General features: G+C 40.2%; 1 protein-coding gene across 9 annotated transcripts in view; it reads right to left on the bottom strand.

Moving 5' to 3' along the window:
- Positions 1–19,119, bottom strand: part of UGT8 (UDP glycosyltransferase 8) — a 42,179-nt gene extending 23,060 nt beyond the window's left edge. The window contains exons 1-2 of one of the 9 annotated variants that reach the window (XM_071753433.1): positions 19,069–19,119; positions 881–1,704 (exon numbers count right to left, since the gene is read on the bottom strand). In XM_071753433.1, coding sequence (XP_071609534.1) covers positions 881–1,702 — 822 coding nt within the window. In that variant the 5' untranslated portion in view covers positions 1,703–1,704; positions 19,069–19,119. Of the gene's footprint in view, positions 1–880; positions 1,705–17,344; positions 17,364–17,439; positions 17,618–17,781; positions 17,889–17,992; positions 18,012–18,167; positions 18,302–18,533; positions 18,764–19,068 lie in introns of those variants that run through there. The other 8 variants (XM_071753424.1, XM_071753425.1, XM_071753426.1 and 5 more) reach the window with 8 other exon arrangements.
- Between the last annotated feature and the right edge of the window lie 2,602 nt (positions 19,120–21,721).

Raw genomic sequence — 21,721 nt, 5'->3', positions numbered from 1 at the left:
CCGGTCTACCTATTTATCACCCAGCCAGAAGCATCCATTAATAACCCTCTCAAATTCAAGATGTATTTGTTTTCTTATACATAAATGGAAGTGTAAATGACCCAGTTTTCCGTGAAATTTTGTTCTGCCTGTTACTCATCACTGTGTTGCTGAACAGAGGCATTCTTGGATATCGGGTATCAAAGATCACATAGTCAGTAATCAAACTTAATTATTAATCTGTGCAGTCAGGATTTCTGGAATCAATCCAGTCACTATCACTGTTTCAATCTGAAGTTTAACACCTGATGGCCAGTGAGTGTACAGTAAAAATTGATATCGGAGTACAGTAATACCATTTAAGTCAACTCATGTACATTTCTTGGCCTATAAACAGCTTCTTCATGCTTATATACACCCAGTTTAAAAGACAGTTTAACCTACCAAACCAGGGAAAAGTGTGCTCTCCATAAAAACACTAATACCATAAAATTAGATATTACAATCTATCAGCAGGATTCTTTAAAATGTAAGAAAAATTAATCTGTTCTCCCTTCTTCCCAACAACATTTCCTAACCAACATTTCCCATAGTTGGTTAAAAGCTACTAATGTAATTCCCAAGATATTTTGCATTATTTTTTTCTCTAGTGTACCATTAAGCACTTCACTCAAAAGCAAAATACTTCTTGCAACTAGAAAACACTCATTTTGATGAGTTTGTGTCTTAGTTCCCCTCACCACCACCCCAAGCTACTTAGCGTGACTTCAAAGGTATATTTCACAAGGCAACAACAAAAGATACTAGTTCCCATTTGAAAATCACTTTTTATAAACTGCCACTCATAGTATGAGGTCATCCAGATACCACAAAAATTACTTTAAAGCTCAGCAAACCTTACTTCTGGCAGAGGGCTGGCCGGTTTGGTTAGAATTCCTCCCACATAAACAACATTGGGTAGCGTAGGTCTTGGAAACTCCAGTGCTACATCAGTACAAAGCATCCACAGGCTGGACCCATGAACTAAGTCATACATGGACCGTTCTGGCAGAACCTTGTATTTCTGCATTATCCTTTCATATTTTGGCAGAACCAAAAAACTGACTCCAAATCTTGAAATAAGATAAACAACAGTATTTTTAATCCTCTCAAATAGGTTCATGTGATCTGTAAGCAGTGAGTTAAATTCTGGAACATAAGAGAGGGGAGCTGGAGCACCCACTTCTGCTGGATACCAGAGGCCAGTGGAAAAGACCGCATACTTAACCCCTAAAAGATGAGCTATAACAAATCCACACATCTCGTTGGGATCTACCAGGAGCAGGTCAAATTTTTGCTGTTTCAGGGCATGCATAAGGTTCCGGTTGCCAACAATCATGTCACAGTTCTTGGAATAGTGGTCCAGGATATCGAACAGTTCAAGCGCTGTCAGTCTCCCAGAGAAGATACTCCTCATCTTGGACTGGAGAAAATCATCTGAGGTGCTGCTGTTAAAGATCCCTGGGTAGCGCTGAAGTCTATAGTGATTAGACGGAGGAATCTCTCTGCCCTCAGAGAGGAGAAACACTGTCTGGTGACCTTGGTCATGCAAAGCAGAGGCCAGAGTCTTGAAAATATAAAGATGGCTTTCAAACATAATTGGCGGCACAACAACGATTTTGGCAGCCCTCACTATCCCAACAGCACTCCACAGGAGAACGAAAGCTGGAGCGTACGGCTTCATAGCTGAAATGAGAAATAAAAGCATTACATCAACAGAAAACATGCTACCTGGGAATTTTAAAAGAAAAGTTATTATGTGGCTGTTCCATGAAAGCTAATCACATCTCCCAGTTTCAAAGAGATCTTCGCAGTGGTCACAGGGAACTAGTGAGCCATTCAGCTTCAGAGTGCATTCCTTACTGCTTGATTTCCAGAAAGATGTGCCTTTTCCTCTCCCCTTTCATCTGGCATCAAGGTTAGACAAGAGACTTCTTCCTACACAGATACTGAGATGGCACCTGCATTAAATGGCAGGAAAACCAACTGAGACAATGAGGATGCTACCCTCCATGGAGATAACACATGCAACACTTACAAATCATACATGGCATCCAACAACTGAAAAATCTAGAAGTCTGCACTGAAATGCAGCTCTTCCTATGTTTAGTATTATATTTTAAAAAGCACAACTTCATTACTATCATCATAATAAGTGACTAAGAAAGATGCTAAGTTCAAAGACTCAAAGGCTAACATCCCACATCTATTCACACATGCAACCAAAAAGATACAGCACCAGTGATTTTCAGTGCATGGGAAGGTAACTATTACAAATACAATTCAGTCTTGCTCCCTCAACTGGAACTTCTAACACGTCCATTTTATTGTTGCAGTTTGAGAATACCACATTTCACACTATTGTTAACATGGTTAGAAGCATTTCTAACACAAGGTCTTGACTGACAGTCACCTGCGGCTTTCAAGCCACCCCCTTCAAACCGCAATTCTCTATTCTAATTGAATGATAAAATTTTCTGCCATTTTGTTTTCTTACACGCCAATGAGATTTTTTTTTCTCCTAAAAGGGCATGCAAATTCATGCGACGGTTTTCTTTAGACACATTGGGGTAGAAAGTCCTGTCAACAAAATCTGGCAAAAAGGTGATACCAACAAATAAATACTTCTATCTCCCTCCATGTTTTGGTGAATAAAGCCTATAAAATGCTAAATGCACCAGATGACAGCAAAGCACACTAGAAGCACAGAGAGGGCATGTCAGAAAGCTCCTCAATCACTTTAACCCTCCCAGGATATTGTTTCTGATTTTTTTTAATGTAATGTGGGTTAACAGCCCACTAATAAAGCATCTCAGATTTGTACTTTTACTGCGTAATAGTGAGCTTTCTGAAAGATGGCCAAATTTTCTTCTGCTCCAGCTTCTGCAAGTGGGTTGACTTAGAACCATTTAGAAGCATGCACCAAGACAAAAGAATACTAGAAAATTTCTACGAAGTACATTGACTGTTTATTAAATAATGTTTCTCACATAAAAATTTTGTCTTAGTGGATTTGAACCCTCCTTCACATTAATCTTCAGAAAGTGCTAGCCACTGCCTATGAGATTTGCAACCATCACTTACAGAAATCTATCAGTTTAAAACTAATTCTTATCAGCAGTGCTGTGTGCACAAGAAATGGATTCAGTTAGAGACACATTTTTGAAGAGTATGGGTTTTTTGTTTCCAAGACAAAGCCCAAAGTATGAAGATGCACAGTAAAACCTTATGGTACCCATTGGCAAGTAGCAAGCAAGAAACAAAGATAATTACTGTAATGTCACACTACCACCACATTCACAGAATCACAAAGCATTCTGGGAACCACTCACAGTTTTCACTGTTTCTAGGCACAGAGCTTAATTTTAGATTTAACATTCCAGGAGAAGGGGGAGGAAATTGCTCGCTGCAAATACTACCAGTGGCATAGGAAATCTTCCCTACACTGCACCAGTACCTGACATCAGGAGAGATTATTTGGGTTTCTTTATGATGCCTCCATTAGACTGTTGGAGATTACCCTAAAATCTCCTCAACAAGTAGCAGCAGTCAAATTGAACTAAACAGCAATCTTATCCACTCTCCAGTACAGTTATAAAAAGCATTCTTACTATATGGGAAGCACCTTACCTCTCAAAGATTAAGGTAATAGATTTTTTTCTTTAGCCCTTAGCTTTCACTGAAAACCACAGCAGCCCACAGAGCTCAGCTGCCCTCCCCAGAGATTCTGTTCAACAGGCATGCCAACACTGAGCCCAGCTCACTATCCCACTTCCATCCATAAAACTTGCAGGTTTTGAGTTGTAGAAGAGGGTTGTGCAACTGCAGAAATACCCAAGAAAACTGATTAATCAAACTTGGAAAAAAACTATTACTGATTATATCTTCCCATACCATAAGCATTTCCTCCTGTCAACAATAGCAATATTATGAATGGAGGTGTAGGATTGGGAATCTGAGAAATATTTAACATTTCTAGCATCAGTATAAATCAAAGGTACCAGGAGCCTAAGGTCTAGCCATGATCCAACAGGTTGCCAGAAGGAGGTGTATCAGGCTGTACTTTGATCTCTTGACCAGACACAGGCCCAGAGGATAGCACAAGATAAAATCCTTAGCCCTGAAGCCTATTTTCCACAGCTGTGATTATGCAGATGCCACCAAAGGCCATGGGAAGTAAAGCCCTACTTCCCTGGGATGATGACAGTTCCACTCCACTTCCTAGCTCCTACCTCACCCAGTAGCAATGTTTTAAATTGGAAAAGCATTGGATATTTTATTTTTCTACAAAGGACTAACTAACATGAAAATCTGTCAGTTTAACTGCAATCATTCTATTAAGTATTAGCTTTTCTTTTCTGGTGGTATGTCAGCATCAAGAGGTAATACACTTGCCTGGGAGTCTGTAGCTTGCATTGTCTTCAGAACTGAGCAAATAGTCATCACTACTCAAAAACTTATTATACAACTCCCCTTTTCAAGGCAAGCATCTTCTACAGAGACAGAAAAAAATATCCACAGGACCTGCCAAGCCATAGAGATATTAAACATTACGCTATTAGAAAAATGCTGATTAGGTAGAATTTTTACTGAGAAAAATTACATTGACCTTGTATTGAACCTCTGTCAGGAACCTGCAGGATGAAGCCTCATAATTTCATCCCCCAGGCAGACAGAAGCAGGGAGCCTGGAAGGTTTGTATTTAGCAGGAACAAGGGCAATATGTAACAGCACTTTATAAGACAATTAATCACAAGCATAATTTCCATTTGGCAAACTGGAAGCTGAGAGGGGAAGTGGTTGGTGCTTGATGCCATCAGCAGGGCAACCACACGCAACTGTGCAAGCTCAGCTCCAGATGCCCCTTCACTCTAACTGTCCTCAGCAATGAACTTGTCCAGAAGGTTGGGAAATTCCACCAAAACAGGGAGAGATGCAGAGGCTTATCTGTTTCAATGGGAATTAATGATTTAGCACATCTTCGTAAGCAATGAGCAGCACTTAGACAAAGGGAGATTTTAAGAGGTGAGGAGAATTAAAGATGGTGCCCACATGGAAGCCCATTTATCAAAATCAGAGCACAGGGCTTCTAGTAATTTCCAGACATACTGCAGAGATGAACTCCCAGAATAAATCACTTGCCAAAATAAATAAAAAGGATCAAAACCCAATGCAACTGCTTCCTGTTTCTGAATAGCAGGAGCCTGAAATAGGATTAAGTGTCCTGACAGAAAAGAGGCAAGATGATGCAGTCTCAGAATGACACATTTCTCCAAGACAGTTAAACAACATAAAACCATTTTCTACCTTTACCCTAAGTCCTTTCACTTAAGATTTGCCTACATTATATAAGATGGCTTTAGTGTCTGGGCTGGTATTCAACATCCTTTTATGACAGAGGGAGAAAAAAAAATTTTTTTCTAATATTAAAAAAAAAAAACATAAAACAAATAGAAATCACATCACAAAATTATCACTGAATTGACACCATTACTACTTTCAGCCAAAAAGCCCTAAAAAAAAAAACGGGTACAATGAAAAAGAAAGTATTCAGAGTGGCTTTGTATGAGTGAAACCACTCTGTAAAGAATTCAACTACTGGAGTCCAGCAAGTTAAAGATTAAAGAAATACCAAGAGGTTAAACATTAAACCTATTCCAACAGCTTCTAGTAAAGTTGACAACCTAAAAGTTTTGAGCTTTTTTTCAGATGAAAGTGAAAGTACAAGTTTTAAGGTGTGTTATAGAAAACCAAGTACATCCACAGAAGACTGCTAGAGGAATTGTTTTCAGCTAAACAGTCCTAAACACTGATGTATTCTTTCAAAGAAGCATTTTTCCATTCAATTAGAAAGACTAAGCAAGGATCTAGAACAAGTGTTACTACACAGAAATTACTGACATTCAGAGAAAAAAATGGAAATATCCTTTCCTCCTATTGTTCACAAAAGCTAGATGTTTGAAAATTGGGCAACCTGGAAAGAAACCAAAAGACATTTACACTTGTATATATTATTTGTAAAGTCTTAAACTTTAAGATAAAACTGAATGCTTCAGTTGTATTTCAGTCTTAAAACATTTTTTAAATAATTAGATAATAATTTACATCAATCAATTACAGTATTAGAATACATATCAAAGACTAGATTTATTGCCCACCCTTAATAATGTGCTAATCATGCTGTAATTAAAATGTACAGGCATGTTAGGTTTACTTTGCTTTATACCACTGGTTGCCAACTTACTTTTTTTGAATCCTAGAATGGTTAGGACCAGAAGGGACCCTAAAGACCATCCAGTTCCAACCTCCCCTGCCATAAGCAGGGACTATTCTAATTAGAACAGTGTTGGTTATTTCTGTGAGATCTGAGCCTTTTCAAGCCAGCAATACCATTGTCAGTGTCTTCCTACACCGTAGGAAGCAGAAGAGGCTCTCAAGAACCTCCATGCACAGCTCATATTGACTCCAAACTGCAAATATTTATCACTTCTCAAAAAAGTGAACAGTTCTTAAGAACTTAAATGTACCAAAATAATATAAAAAGAGAGTTCCTTTTATTCAGTAGAAATACAATGCTCCTGACTTCTACAGCCAAAAATGAGGTTTTATGGAGCTTGATTTCAGCAATACTATTAACTTTTTAAAGGTCTACCCTTCCTTTCAGCCCTTCTTTAGATTTGCTAAGTTTACTCAAGTGTTTTGATCAGAAGATCAGGACTTATGCCATAGAAGTGTGTCGTTCATTCTTAGGGGCAGCCCTGTACTGATAGCAAAGGAACAATCTGATCACTCTCACCTCATCCAAAGGGCTCAAATTACTCATTACATTTTAACAGGTATCAGTACACATTAAAAGGAACAGCCTTACCAACTAGACTTCCACCTCTGCAAACACAAGCATGGGTACTGATTAACACCAAGGTGACCAAATTGGATTGAATGCCATTTATATGCATCACAGAAGTTAAATTATCAAAAAGGAGGGAAATTAGAGATTTTGATGCCTTCCAGTAAACCGTGCATACCGCAAACTGCCACCAGAACTCTGGTAACATGGAATTACTTAATCTTGCTCACAGTACTGTGCTCTCTTTACTGTCAGTTCTACATAAAACTATTTTAGACTGGAGAATACAAATCCTACTCTTAGAACTGTAAACTCTCCAAAATTTGAGTCAACTGGAAAAAAAAAAAAAAAAAGGCAGAGAAACAGAAAACCTTTTTGAACAAAATCGTGTATTTTACCAACAATTAATTATTAAAATGGAAGTTGCAAATCTGATGCAAGTTCCGCAAAGGGAGAAAGGATCGTGACCAGTTAGATATGACAACAGCTCACGGTGGCTCCAGACAGGGCTGCTGCTGCTGCTTTTCTTTCACCAAGCCAAACTCCACATCGCTTTATTCCACCTGCTTCTGTCTCTATCCAAGGTCAGGATCCATAAAAACAGATCCAGAAGCAGTGCAGTATCACCTCAGCAGCCAATCCCACCTTGCCATGCCCAATAGCAGTATTTACCACAGGTAAACATCTATAATGGATTTATTTTTTCTAAAAGAGAAAGAATTGTAGCTGTAAGAAGAAATAAGTGGTCAAAAATATGACAAGAACAAAGCTAAACTCCCTCTGACAAGCACATAAGCAGCTAATAGCTATGGTTTACTACTAATAATACAAATAAAAAGGCAGCATGGAAGAAAAAAAGAGCAGAGGTCTCGTATTGTTACCTGATGTTATCCATGTTACCCGATGTACTGAAGCCCCAGTTCTGCCATGCCTACTCAAAATCCCATTGGCTTTGACTTATTTTATGTGCAAATCTGTTTGCTTTAGCTGTTATTAAACATAGTTTTATTGATAAAGCATGGTATCCAACCTTCTCAAGCTTGTAAATATTTCAGTTAAGCAAATACAGAACCAAGCCCTACACCACTGGTTGCATGTCCACTGGCTCTGTAAGCAAAGCATTTTATCAAGCCTAAGATAGCATGGGATGACTAACAAAAAGCACTTAAAGTAAAAAGCTGAAAGAGGAAGAAAATATTCCAAGACAAATAAAAAACGTTCTCTATCATTGCTTACAGGATGATTCAGTGATAAAAATACAAGTACCCAAAACAAATCTTAGCTGTATCAGGCACATGCAAGCAGCTGGTATTAAATGTACTGCACTTCCTCAAAAATGGGGAAGTCTTTCTATATGTGATTCCCTCCAAACGTCCTTTGAAATAATACAAGTAATTTTTCAAGTTCCCTCCAAATATTTAAAAATTTAATGCCTCATTTAGTATTTTTATCAGTCCACATCGCTATTTTTTTGACAAGCAAAGTTATGCTGTTATGAGTTCTGAGTAAATGCTACTTATGTGAGGAAATCTACTGACCTAATTATGTAGAACAGCAAATCTCAAATGATGATCAAATTATCTGACACAGGAAGATTTTAATCATCATTATAATAGATGACGGTAAAAAAAGGCCATGTTCTTCTAAGCTCAAAGTACAGCTTGATTCCTAAACCCTTTATTCTGGCAACTGTCAAATAAGTTCTTAACCAATACTACTGTTTACTGTATGTATTCTGTAGGCAGTAGGAAATAATCCATATATGCTCCATAATCCTTTAGGAGCATAAGAGTGAATCAGGCCAATAAACTGACTTCAGGCAGCAAACTTTAAGATTACAAAGTAGTTGCTATTACACAACCCATGTGCTGTAAAACAGATGAAAGCATCACAAATGTGTGAATGCAGAGACTTGGAGCAGCAAACTACTACATTATATAGGAAGAGACTGATAACAGAACTAGCACAACCTTTGGATTTATGTTAAGTTCCTCCTATAACATTTTTTGACTAATTGCTGAGGTAGGACGTGCTATGTTGCAATCATTTAGATAAGTGGCAAGATTTAGCCTTCAACTACAGGGTCCTATTTCAACAAAATTAAATTACTAGAAATTATCCACATGTATTTCTTACTAAACAAGGGCAGGCTTTTATGTTTACTTTGTACAGTTTCTTGAACAACAATTACATTCTTCTATCAAATGACTGAAGTGTTTCAATGAGTACAAGAATATCACATCCACAGAGAAAAAAATGGAATATTACAATGTCACTGAAATAATCTGTGAGAGACTTACTCGTCAGTTATGTGAACAGCAGAGAGCCAAGAGGAAGTCAAAAGGATATGCAATTTATGAAACTCCTTTTACTAAAAGCTTTGTGTACGTGTGTGTGTGTGTCTGTGTGTGTGTGTAAAAGATTTTATTTAACACTGAAGGGTTTTACTTAAGCTTTTGTAATTGAGAGTTATGGAAAAAAATATCTTTAAAATTCTTGCTCAAGAGGTAGCAAGGTAGAAGGAGTATTTCTCTTTTAATAAATAGATTTTACAGTCAATAGACATTTTCAAGAGGTATGCTAGCAGAAAGAGCTTTAAGAAGCTATACAGGAATAAAACTCTTATACAAGACAATAACATGAAGCATATTATAGGAGGGAAAAGGTTCATTTCTCTTCACACAACTTACACTTCTTAACACTCTATGTGCTAGATCTGAGCAAACAGTATTCAGCTAAAAATGTGTACTTTGAATGCCACTCGGACAATGTGCTGGGCAAAACTCTAGACTGTGCTTTTTTCCCCGAGCAAGATTGAACCAGGTGATCCTTGAGGTCCCTTCTAACCTCATATTCTATGATTCCATGATTTTCAAGATTCAGCCTATCAAACTTCACGTAAGTGATTCCATAAAGATTTTACACCCCATGAAACAGTAATCTTTACAGACCTACCAGATAAGCTCGTTAAAAAACTCCAACTACCTCAAAAATATGTTTTAGTATCCCAAACAAAAGTAGAAAGGGCAAGAGCAGCACATTCTCTTTTGTCCTACTGTGCACTGGGCAATACAAACAGGGTATTTTAATATCCTTTTATGTGTAAATCTTTTACCCCACATAGTAGGGATCAGCGTTTTCAAATACTAAACTACCAGTCAGTGTTTTGGTCAAGCTAAGCACTATTGTAAAGCTTAGACCTAGAAGCACTGCATGAAGAAACACCCTGTCCTTCCTGACACTGGCCTAGGTCTAAAGCATGACAGTGAGACCAGAACAGGCTCCCAGCACTGTATCCCCACCAACGGGGAGCAGGGGAAGATGGTACAGACACACATCCCTGAAAATGCTCAGGTCAGGCTGCGCTTCTTCAAGCTCTGCATCAGACCAAAGCTGATCACGCGTTCATTTGGTGTTGCAACAGAGATTACATGGTCCTGGCAGACAGAAAGGACAGAAAGGAAGCACAGTACAGAAACCCGAGAAACAAAAAGCCTGCTCCAAAACCTGCGCACCTTCAACCAAATGCAATCCACCTACATGTGCAAGTAACTTGGATTTCTCCACACTGGTGCTCTGTCACGCTTCTCTGTCTTGCCTGTGGTTACTGCACCCCCTCTATTTTGGAAAGATAAATGCTGACTACACAGAATTGTAAAAGCCATATTACTAGAAAAGGAGACAAATTCATTCCTTGTGGAGAGTTTTGTCTGGTTCATCTAAAACAACATGAGAATATTTCCTGACAAGCTATATATCAACTTCATAGATACTATGTTTTCACAGAAGACAGAGTAGTTTGGCACCAACACAGAAGTCCCTTGACAGAGTCCCCTCAGCTTCTGGAGACCTTTACTCTGAGTCCAGCTGGCACAAGACAAGAGTTACAGGAGTAAGAGCAGAACCTAAAAGAAGGAAACCATATCCCTGCAAAGAGCAGGAGGCACAAGTGCTGCAGCAGCTAATGGAGACAGAGATGCCACCACAGAAGGGTGGAAGCTGCCCAGGAAGCATTCTCTTCCACACCAGCATCAAAAGACAAGATTGAAATACAAGTTGAATGAAGTACCAAAAGGAAAAAAAGAAAAATACTGACTCTACACCCTTTTAAGCACTTTCATCAGTGACAGATTCTCTTTTGATAAAATGACTATTCATAGAAGGGGCCAGAAGAAATTGCAGAGCACAACTTTACAATAAGCTTTAATATGTTGGTGCAATAAATGTAGCCTATGCTTATATTTTACCATCACACAAGCATGGATTTTGCCTTATGAATGAACCTCAGGATTTGAAACAATACCAGTTTTAAACTTAAACAAGTTTTACTTTAACTTAAATAACTATTGGGGGGATATTTTATTTTCCACTCCAGATAGATTCAGCTTGGTACAAGCTCTCCTTGGTCATGCCATCACATGGCACCTAGAAACATTGAATGAATTTCTTTGTTCAGTTTCTAACTTCATCCTATAGCAAACAGCTATATTTTAACAAGCCATACAAATAGAATCACAAGGGAAACTCGAGTTTCTGCAATGGAAAATACAGCTTTAATCAAAGGTAAAATATTGTGATTTTTTTTTTTTTTTTTTTTTTTTTGCTTTTATTTAGTTCAACTAAAATAACTGAATTGCTCAAGACTGTGTACCACAACAATACACTCCAATATTCAGCTTGTTCAGTCTGTTCATCCTGAGATACTGTTTTAAAGAAAAAAAAAACGACCTGTAAATTTTCAAATAAATTGTCTCTTTCTTTCAATTTGTGTTCTCTAAACACCCTCCTAGCAGAATTGTTGTTAGAATGAGGATTATAGTACTGTATGTAACATTTCTCTCTGTGCAGTTTAACCCTTCAGCTCTGATTTTAACAGCAAGACCACATCACTTACCAAAGTAAGAGGGGGCAGAAATCAATTGGGGAACCTTCTGAAAGATGCAGCCTACATTCCAGTAAGATTTAAGACAAGGGTTTTCTGGAGTAGCCGCAGAAAGATTTTTAAATGCACAGAAACTTCCTGTCAATACCTAGTAATAAGCAGTTGACTAGATTATAGTATGGATTAAGACAGGATTACGATTTCAGAAAAGGGTCTAATGATAGGGTTTGGGGATTTTCAAAGCAACTTGAGACTTAAGCACACTTGCTAATTTAAAAATATTAAGCAACAAAACCACATAGATCCAAAGGTTGCAGAAAGTCAAAATAAAGCTGATTCACAGCTCTAAGAGGATGATTTGGGAGTAAAACCAAAATAACAATAAACCATCCACATAGCAAGTGCTTCTACATATGCACGTCTGTTCCTACTGACTAAAATGAACTAAGAGATGAGGTCTTCCTTTACTTCTGGTGTGTAAGTTTTATTTAGACTATTGGGACAGCCTCCTCCAAGTTGAGGCTAGAAGCATAAGAGGCCTAACACAACAGAAACCTAGAAAAAAGCTGAAGATAATGGCGATATGTTTTGCCAGCAAGGTATGGAGCAGCAGCAAGACTCTCACGGCCTGTAGCTCATTTCATGAAGAACCAGCACAGCAGGCTTCCAGCAGGAACGATAAAAAGGACTTCAACAAAAAAGAGCCAAGGCTGACCTGATCTTAAGTTGCCAACAACTCTGTATTAAGCGGAAACTTGTACAAGACCTTCCAGAGATGCTTCTAAGCAACATTTCTGACCTGCTAACTCTGCAAGTACTAGGGCTGGTTAACCCTTTAATTCATCCCAAGGAAAACCCCTGCTGAGGCAGTGCTGCCTGAAGCACACACTCTATCCTGAGTACTGCCCCAAGCCAAGTATCATCTGCAAGCTCTTCACCAGCAGCAGCCTTCTAGTCAACAAAGCTCTTCAGAAAGATACTGCTACCAAGGTCCAAGCTGAACATCTCAGCACACCCATACTATATTTAAAGCACCTATTTACATTATGGTAAGTTGGCAGAACTGGCTTCCCAAGCAAACTTACAAAATGAACATTTAACTACTTGCACAGAGTATCTACATTCACTAACAACTATCCCATTAATGAATACACAAAATTTCATTAATCTGTAACAAATACAAGGCAGACTATTATCACAGCTCAGTAACAGTTAAAGCAAGAAGGGAGAAAGCAAATTAAGGGCTCACTTGAAAAAATATTTCATTATGCAACTTCCAGCAGCACAAAAAGTTTATGTACTTGGCACAGCAGCTCTTATGTTTGTATTGTTATGTCTATTTCCCATGTTTCATCTTAGACAAAAATATTTAATCAAACTGTGGGAGGAAGGGAAGGAAGAACATTATTTTCCACAAAATAAAACGGATTCAAAGCAGTAAGTAAATCTGCATTCTCAGTCAGTTCAGTGCCAGGTGTAGCCAACAGGAGCTATGTACAACTGCTTTCCGAAGAGTAGATTCTGTCTCCAGGCACAGCAGGTTGCAGAAAGCACATTCTGCTGCACTGCTGGATCTGACAGCCACAGTGGGCTCCTCAGCCATACTTCCCCACTTCCCCTCAGAAGCAAGCTGCACATCTATATGCCATTAAGCAGTATTCAGGACAAAATTCTAGTTTATAAACCAGATTCCATTCAGAAATATATGCTTCTTTGATTCTGTTCCTAGTGTGAACTAAGAAATACCTGACTGTCATCGAAATTTGAGAATTTCTCATATTACACATTAAATTGGAGAAGACAATGATTCCCTCAAAAGGTAAAGGCAAGTAAATAACAGCACGTGAATACTGGCTGCTTTTTTAATGTTAGTGCTCTACTATTGTTGAAAGTTTTCACAATTAATTTAAAAATATCTTTATTTTGGAATTTTGTGTTCTTGGCATTAAATTATAAAGCCTTAATCACTTGACTTAAGCCAAGTAACTTCAGGGGGGGGGGATTTCCAAATTCAGCTTGTGTAACTGCATTTTTATCAGTATCCTCGTACCTGAAGCCTTGAATTTCAGAATTTAATGCTGAAGGTGTGCTACAGTGCATCGATCTAATCCTCATGTGCAGCAAATGAAATAATTTTTAACACTAGTGTTGATGTCTGGGTGAAAATAATTTCTCTTATGAAATATGGTGCCTTAAATTAAGGAACTCAGAAGGTATTCCACCTTGATGTTCACACTGCTGTTTACGCTGAAGTACACTGAGAGACAACCTTTATAGTATTTCATTTTTAAAAAGCACAATGTTTCAAGCAGGGCATCAAGGCTCATTTCCAGTTCTGTTCAGATTCTGAAGGCGACCCAAGATTCCCCATTAACCCTCCCTTCTGTAGTTGAGTATGAAGGGAAAATAATCTTAAGTTCCTTTTCTCATTTAGTTGAGCCACCAATTCATAGGAGAAAAGAACAGCATATACCAAAGAAGAAAGCTATACTTGTTTTCCTATTAAAATTATGTGCATGACAACTGTGTCCCTTAAGAGAAATTGTCATAGCAAATGAGGTTATAACTACTTATTGCAACTCTGACCTGTTTAATTTAGAAAAGTTATCTACATTGTCTCTTAAACCCTTTAAATAATAATTGTTACATTTAGTTTGTAAAAAGGCAGTCTGGTGGTATATTTTCCATTAACAGTCACTTCTTCCCATATGCAATGCAGCTTTTTGAACTGGACCAGTAGCTATTTTTCTTAAAAAAGGCCTACTCATTAAACAGTTCAAGACTTAGCAGAAATATAATTAGATGATAAAGAACTATGAAGAAAAATATTTTAACAGACTTGCAATGAAAAACAGTGACCAATTCCTGACAAGCTTTCTTCACAAAGCTAAAGACAATGTAAAGACACCATCCTACAATGAGTATTAAAAGAACCTCACACATTGAGCATGTAAGATACATACATCCTAAGTGTTATAAAATACTAGCAATATTTTGTCAAAGAGATAAAGCAACACAATGTCACAAGTGCTGGAAATTCACTCCAAGTACAGTAGTCCTCCGACAGGGGAGAAATGAAAAAATCACCACACATTTCCAGACAGAGCATTATACTAAATGGTTCTAGTGTATTTTACTTCCAGAAACAGAGCAACAGCCTTCTATAATGCCCATTCACAAACACTTTGAGTTCTACCAAAGGTACTTGTTAAAGCAAATAAAGAAAAAGATAAACCCAGCTGAAAATTTTTTGAGAATAAAAATCCCAGTAAAAGGTGGATTATTTCAGCTGCTTCTAATCTATCGGGATTCTCAACTACAATCCTATTGTCTTCTTAGCTATCAGTCTAATACTTAAACAGAAATAAAGGCACTTCTGTTAAGGGTCAGGACCTGGTATTTCATTTAATAAGCATTTTCCGAATGCTCCCTGAATATGATCTCACAGCAAACATCAATATCTTTTAATATTGTAGTGTAATTTTTCTAGTAAGTAACAAACAAGGAACTCAAACAAGATAAAGTAAACATATTAAACATACTAATAGTCTAAAGGAAGAAACTTGACTAAAACAGCGACTTGGAAGAAGCACATTAAAAATCGCAAAGCAGAAAATCCAAAGGAAAATAGGGATGAGTAATAAAATACTCAGTAGTTCAAGTGAGATATAGCATAGCTCATGCTCAGGAAGGTCAATTAAAAAATGATCGAGTCAGGATAGGCATTGTTGTTACAGTTTAGTATAATTAATTGCAGCGCACTTCTGAAGTGGTAGGAGTGCTGCAGCAACGGACACCTTCTGTACTAGTCTGAACATGTACAGGAAAGGCCAGAAGCAAAGCTACACTCGGTGGTATGGTTTTATGGGTGACAACACTTACCACAGTACCTTCGCACCCAATATCTGCACATGTAGGAACACACCTAACACACAGAAAAAAAGAAATTATAAATTTGTTTCTTCCCCTCCCCCCATTCCTGGGAATAAAACATAGTGATAGAAATCAACCTAGTCAATCTGTTAGAAATTACACACAGAAGAGAATTATGGCAGGGTCTCAGTTTTTCTTCACAAAGTAACCAGATCATGATGTCATGATCCACAGCACCCTTGGCCCTTGTTTATTAACCCAATCAGTTCTGCCAAGTGAACTAACAGTTAGCGTTCCAAAGGTTTGGCGTGGATAACAGCCTCTGAAATGTTCTAGATACAATAAACATGACATTACAATTTCATTAACATGGTAGTTCTGGCTACCTTCAACTTCTCTCAACAATAACTCCTACCAATCTGGAGTCCTCGATGTCCTGCCTCAATGACAGGACAAACCCAAGCTGTAGCTGCACTGACTGCTCATGAATTGCAAGAGCTAGTAGCCATTCACTACACTGAAGTTGCCATCACAGCATGAACACAATCCATTGCTTTGTTACCATTTTGGTAACAAATCAGCTATCTTCAACTCCACTGGCACAGGCAAGGACAGCTCAGGTGACACCACCTTGTGCAGAATAAGGATGCCAGGATTGTCTCAGATGTCCTCTCCTCAAGCCCTGGTTAGTCCCATAGGTTTCTCCATCCACATCCTGCTCCAGAACAAACTCAATGCTTAGAGCACTTGAAGAATATAAAATAAAAGGGGCATTTAAATCGTACTCCACCAGGACTCTAAGCTTAGAGTCTCTATACTTAAACACATAGGACAATGTAAATTTTCTTGCCTCCCATAAAGAGCTTTATTTGATTACAAATGTTGTGCAGAAGTAAAAAAATGCAAGCATTTCAGGCCAGATACTCATTTCCTTGTATTTCAACAAATATTTCCACAATAGTATCAAAGCCATCCAAAAGAATCTAAGACTCTAACATGAACAAGTTAGTTTTGAAAAAAAGCCACTGCAGTATCCAGGGTTCAGCTTGGATCAAAGACCAAAACAAAAGAACAAAAACAAGGAAATGTGAAGTAAAGGTTAACTTGTTATTATGTTGTGTTGGTGCTAAAAACTAGCTCACCAAAATATGTGACTTCGCATGATAATTGTTTGGAAAACCAGGCAGGCAGCTTCAGTTATGAAATGTAAACAAGACAATTTTTAGAATAAATATCTAGAAAAAAAGTGATATTGTGTGAATTAATTCTAGAACAAAGTCACCTAGTGATAACATTAAAAGCAGAAATACTACTTTAACTAGTATTTAAGGTGTTTGCTTTGGGAGAGAGGAAACACCTTCGAGGATCTCTATTAGTGACTCTCTGCTGTTCATCCCCAGGCAACTCTGAGGAGCATGCAAAATGATTGGATGTGCAATTTTTAATTATTTCCTATCATCCCTTAGTCAGTACTAAAACGAGCATGTAAAAAAGTCATAAAAAGATCCCATTAAGTATTTGTTTGAATACCACAAGTACATTGACATATCCCCCTTAAAAGCTTATGCTTAACCGTTTTCCCTTATTTTTAAGCCCACAGGGGAGGCACAGCAGCAATTATGCAATATCCTTCCTTCAGAGGCAAGGCAGCTTTGATCGAAACTTGGTTCGCGTTCACTGAAAGCGCAGCAACACCCTACACCCGTCCCAGGCCAAGTACTCACACCGAGGTCCCTCATGTTAAGCCTTTCCCCGTTTGCAGCCGGGTAGGAGAGTATTTCCCAGGCGTTCACGGACAGAGTGTGGCTGACCGACTTACATAACTTGTGCGACGGTTGTCGGCGACAGCCCCTCACGCCGGCACCGAAAGGGTCGAATAACCTCTCCAATTAATGTAGGAGGCTCCAATTAATGAAGAATGTTAAAGCCGACCGACGGACTGAAGCAAGCCAGAGCCGGTGTCCGAAACACAGCCCTCCCATCCCCAGGCCTGCGGCAGCGCCTGCCCCCACACACACTCACATACACAAACACACACACACACACACACACACACACACACACACACTCTCACACACCCCGCTACCGGCTGCCACCAGGTAACGCGCGGCAGCCGCGCCCACCAGTCACCCTCAACGGTCGGCCCCCACCCGGCACGTACGGTCACCGCCGGCTTCATCCCTCCGAACTTCTCCCAAGTGACGGCCCTCAGCTGAGGAACAGCACGTTCGCCTTGGCGGTGGCAGCGCTGCGGCCCCCTCCTCCTCACACGACTCAACTTCCTCAAGGCGCAGAGCACGCACCTGCCGGGCGCGGCCCAACCTCCAGCGCTGGGCGACCCGGCACCGTCCCCACAAACCCCCGGCACTCACCTCTACGGCGCCGGCGGGTGGCCGGCCAGAGACCGCCCGACTCCTTCCCACCTACCCCGAGAGGCCGTGCCACACAGGTGCGGTGCCCGGTGTGCAGAAACCTTCTCCTAGGGACAGTCGAACTCCCTGCAGACCCCAAAGCCCCCTTCTCCCCACAGCACCAGTACGAGCTCACCTCAGTATAAGGGCAGGAAAGGGGAACTTTTCTCCCCAATATGAGGTCCCTCAGCACCCCGTAAGGACGCGGCGCTCTTCCCCTCCCGCTCTTAGGTCACGCTGTCCCCTCACTCAGGGACACCGCAACGCCCTGCCTCCTGTTCCCCTGCGGCTTCTTTCTGGTCAAGTCCGCGGCTCTCTCCCCCGCCCCGCCATCGCTCTCCCTCCTCCCACCCCACCCTTTCCACAGACCCCCCGCCACGAGCTGATGAAAGGAACCCCGGGCTTCCTTATACGTTACAGGAGCGAAGGAGGAAGGAACGAAACTGCAAAAAGCAGCAAGGTGAAACGAGAGCCTCCCACGCCGGACAGGGACCCTCCGCACCTCGCCGCTTCAGAGGGGGTCGGCGGAGCCGGGACCTCCTCGCCCTCCTTCCCTACTGCCCTCAGGGGTTATTCCCGAGCTCCCTCACCGCTCTCCCTTCAGGGCCGTTTCTCCGCGTCGTTTCCTCTGGTAACGAGCTGAAGAGGGGAGCGATCTGCTTGGCGCTCCGTTTGCCGCTTTTTTCCTTCAATCGAGCGGCCGCGGGGGCTGCGCGGATCTGTCCGGCCCGGTCTGAGGCCCTGCTCCCCCCCCGCTGCGGCGCCGGGAGCGCCGGGCCCGCCTTGTTCTCTCCGCCCGGGCTCTTCTGCACCTGCTGTGGGGCTGGGCTTGTCCCTGCGGCGCGGGCCGAGAAGAGGGCAACCTGGCTCCGTCCTCCTCAACTTCTCATCACTTTCCTGTGCCCTCGCTCCTCTCCGTCGCGCTTCCGTCCCAGCACCCCACCACCCGCCGGACGCATACACTGGCGCTGCCGTTCACCCCCAGGGAGATGCAGCTACTGGGTCCCCTCGGCTAGACAAGGAAAGGTTTCCCTCACCTCTTTTTCCCACCCCCCTCGCCGGCGCGAAGGAATGCCGTCCGACACCCCAGGCACTCTCCCACCCCATACACTGCTCCGGCTCCCAGGACACCTAGAAGCTCCCTGCGGGGCAGGTCCCCTGTGCCCGCCTCTGGCGGGTGGGACCGGGGCCGCCCTCCGCCAATCAGTCCGGGCACGGCGGCAAAGCCGCGGGAGGCAGCGCTGGGCCCGCTCGCGGCGGCTGCGGGAGGAAGAGGAGGCCCTGCCCCCAGCGGGTGCGGCCAGGGTGCTCCAGGACGGGGTTGTGGTTCCTCGGGGCTGCGTTGGCTCCTCATGTTCGCCGAAAGCCGAGCACGCTTGCCGTTCGTGCTGTCAAGGACGCGCTGCGAAGCGTGAAGGATTTACTGGCAGCCCTGCGGGAATCTTCATCTCAAGGGAGAAGGGGGATTTCGTAACTGAGCTGTGCACTCATATCGGTCCTCTTTTTTCGTTGCCAGATGGTTTTGGTAAAAAACGAAACACACAAGAGCTCAAAAGCATATCCCTCCCCCAGTCATTAGAACAAAGTGCAGTAGTTTAATTAATCCTTGCTACTCAGGTGATATACGGTCCTTTATTATTTTCTACAGAAAAAAAATCTCCTTGCTTTAGGTCCCTGCTTTAGGGAAAGGGATGTAACACACCTTTCTTCCATCATCCCGGGAGAGAGGTACCAGGAGCCTTCAAAGCCCTCACTTGACAAAGCTTATTACTAACGGTAGTTTTCAAATTAGTTTTGTGTGTGTGCAGGGTGTCTGTCTTTTTTTGGGGGGGGTTATTTTTTTGTTTGGTGTTCTTCTTTGTGTGTGTGTGTTATACACATATTATGTAATAAAACTGTAATTCCACAGCTGACAGACCATAAAGCTCTTTGAAAGAACAAGATTTTCTGCAATGCACACTTGCCATACCTTTTAAAATCCGAACTTTTCCTCTGCTTGATTTAAGGTCAAAAATGTATTATGGGCCCACCAAGGCAATAGCTTATTTCATTGTAGTTTTTGTAATGAATTTTAAAAGGAAAATAAGTTTCAGACAGTCTTTCTGATTTGACAGAACAGAAATTAATGAAATGCTTAAGAAAACTGAACAAAAGCTTTAACCTTATGTCCTTTCCTTCAAATTAATACAAGACAGGACATAGAATTTCTCAGTATACTCATTACAGAGCCTTTTAAAAACTATTCTGTTTCTCATGTGAAACAAAAAATAAAATTTCCCAAATCATGTGCTCCATTTGACATCTTTTTAACATTAAATTAGATATTGGGCTTTAGTGAGTGATACTCAGATCCTACAAGCTAATAGTGGCCTTGGGCTCTGAAGTAAGTATTGAGCTTCTAAAATTGAGATTGTGAAGTTAAATGTCCCAGAATCAAGTATATAGAATCACTATTGTGTTGAAAGTTTTAGATACTTCCAGGCAGAATAAAAATTCAAACTGCAAAGCCAATACAAGACAACAGGTAATAGTTTAATCAGTTAAGCTCCTCTGCATATCTAAATTACCTTCTTGTTCCAGTAGTAACTAATGCAATAAAATACAAATAAAACAGAATTATTCTCAGCATAACTGTGGGCTTAAGTCTAGATTGGAACCAACCATAAATTTCGTTCAAACTTCCCTGAGATATTGTACATGTATTGTAACAGAAAGTAGTGACCTTCCTTTGGTGCAAATATTTAACTCAAAGCACATGGTATTGTCCTGTCTTTGCATATTATGGCTACATGCTATTGCAAAAGTGTTTTATTTCAAACTCCAGATTTGTATATAATTTTGTAATTAACAATTTTCAATTTTGTATTTCTTTCAAATATGATATTTTTTCCTTTAAGGGATGTACTGAAATATATGGTATGTAATGTTACAATAACACCTGCTTTCAGAGAGACTGACTTTTTGATTGAAGGAGTATCTTCAGACTTGAATACTCAATATAACCTCAATTTACTCCTTTCTAGGCAGCTAATCCTGTAATGATTTTTTTGTTTTCTTTGACTAGTCCAGGAAATACTAAATATTGATTGTCTTGTTTTCAGTGTAAGTTTTAAGCATGGAAATACAGTGCAGCTTGCTGTGAAACCTTCTGAAGTTTCATATCACAATAATTTTCCAAAGTAATTGAGACCAGAATTATAAATGTGTAACACTAAGTTTCATTGTGTTACAATTTTGTATCTTTTGGCATGTTGACTCTTAGAGACTCAAATTATGGGCTCTTAAGAGATAAACTAATATTTTACTCTGGTATATCAATGTCTTGTACATAATACAAACTTGCCTCACCTGCTATTTTGATAAACAATAGAGAGATTTTTGTATATTTCTTTTATACTTAGAGAATGTAAGTGAACTGTAAATTGTTTTCAGAATATGTGTGCACAATGCAAAGCAGTTGTTTTTTTTCTGTGTTTAACTCTTTGTTCTAGTTGCTACTTGCTGCATACTTACAACAAGCCAGCTGTGGAGACAGTAAAAATAAAATATTGATTATTTTTTACACTATTATTATAAATCTAAAGTATATAAGGTATACAGCTCAATACAGAAACATGGAATTTTTGTTCTCTAGTAAGTTCTAGAACACAAAAATTTTGTGTTGATAAAATTCTGGAACCTTGGTATTCC

This window comes from Heliangelus exortis, chromosome 10 (genome assembly GCF_036169615.1).
Source record: "Heliangelus exortis chromosome 10, bHelExo1.hap1, whole genome shotgun sequence".
In the NCBI taxonomy this organism is placed as follows: Eukaryota; Metazoa; Chordata; class Aves; order Apodiformes; family Trochilidae; genus Heliangelus; species Heliangelus exortis.
The sequence above is the reverse complement of the archived record's forward strand: the minus strand, read 5'-3'. Positions and strand labels throughout refer to the sequence as shown.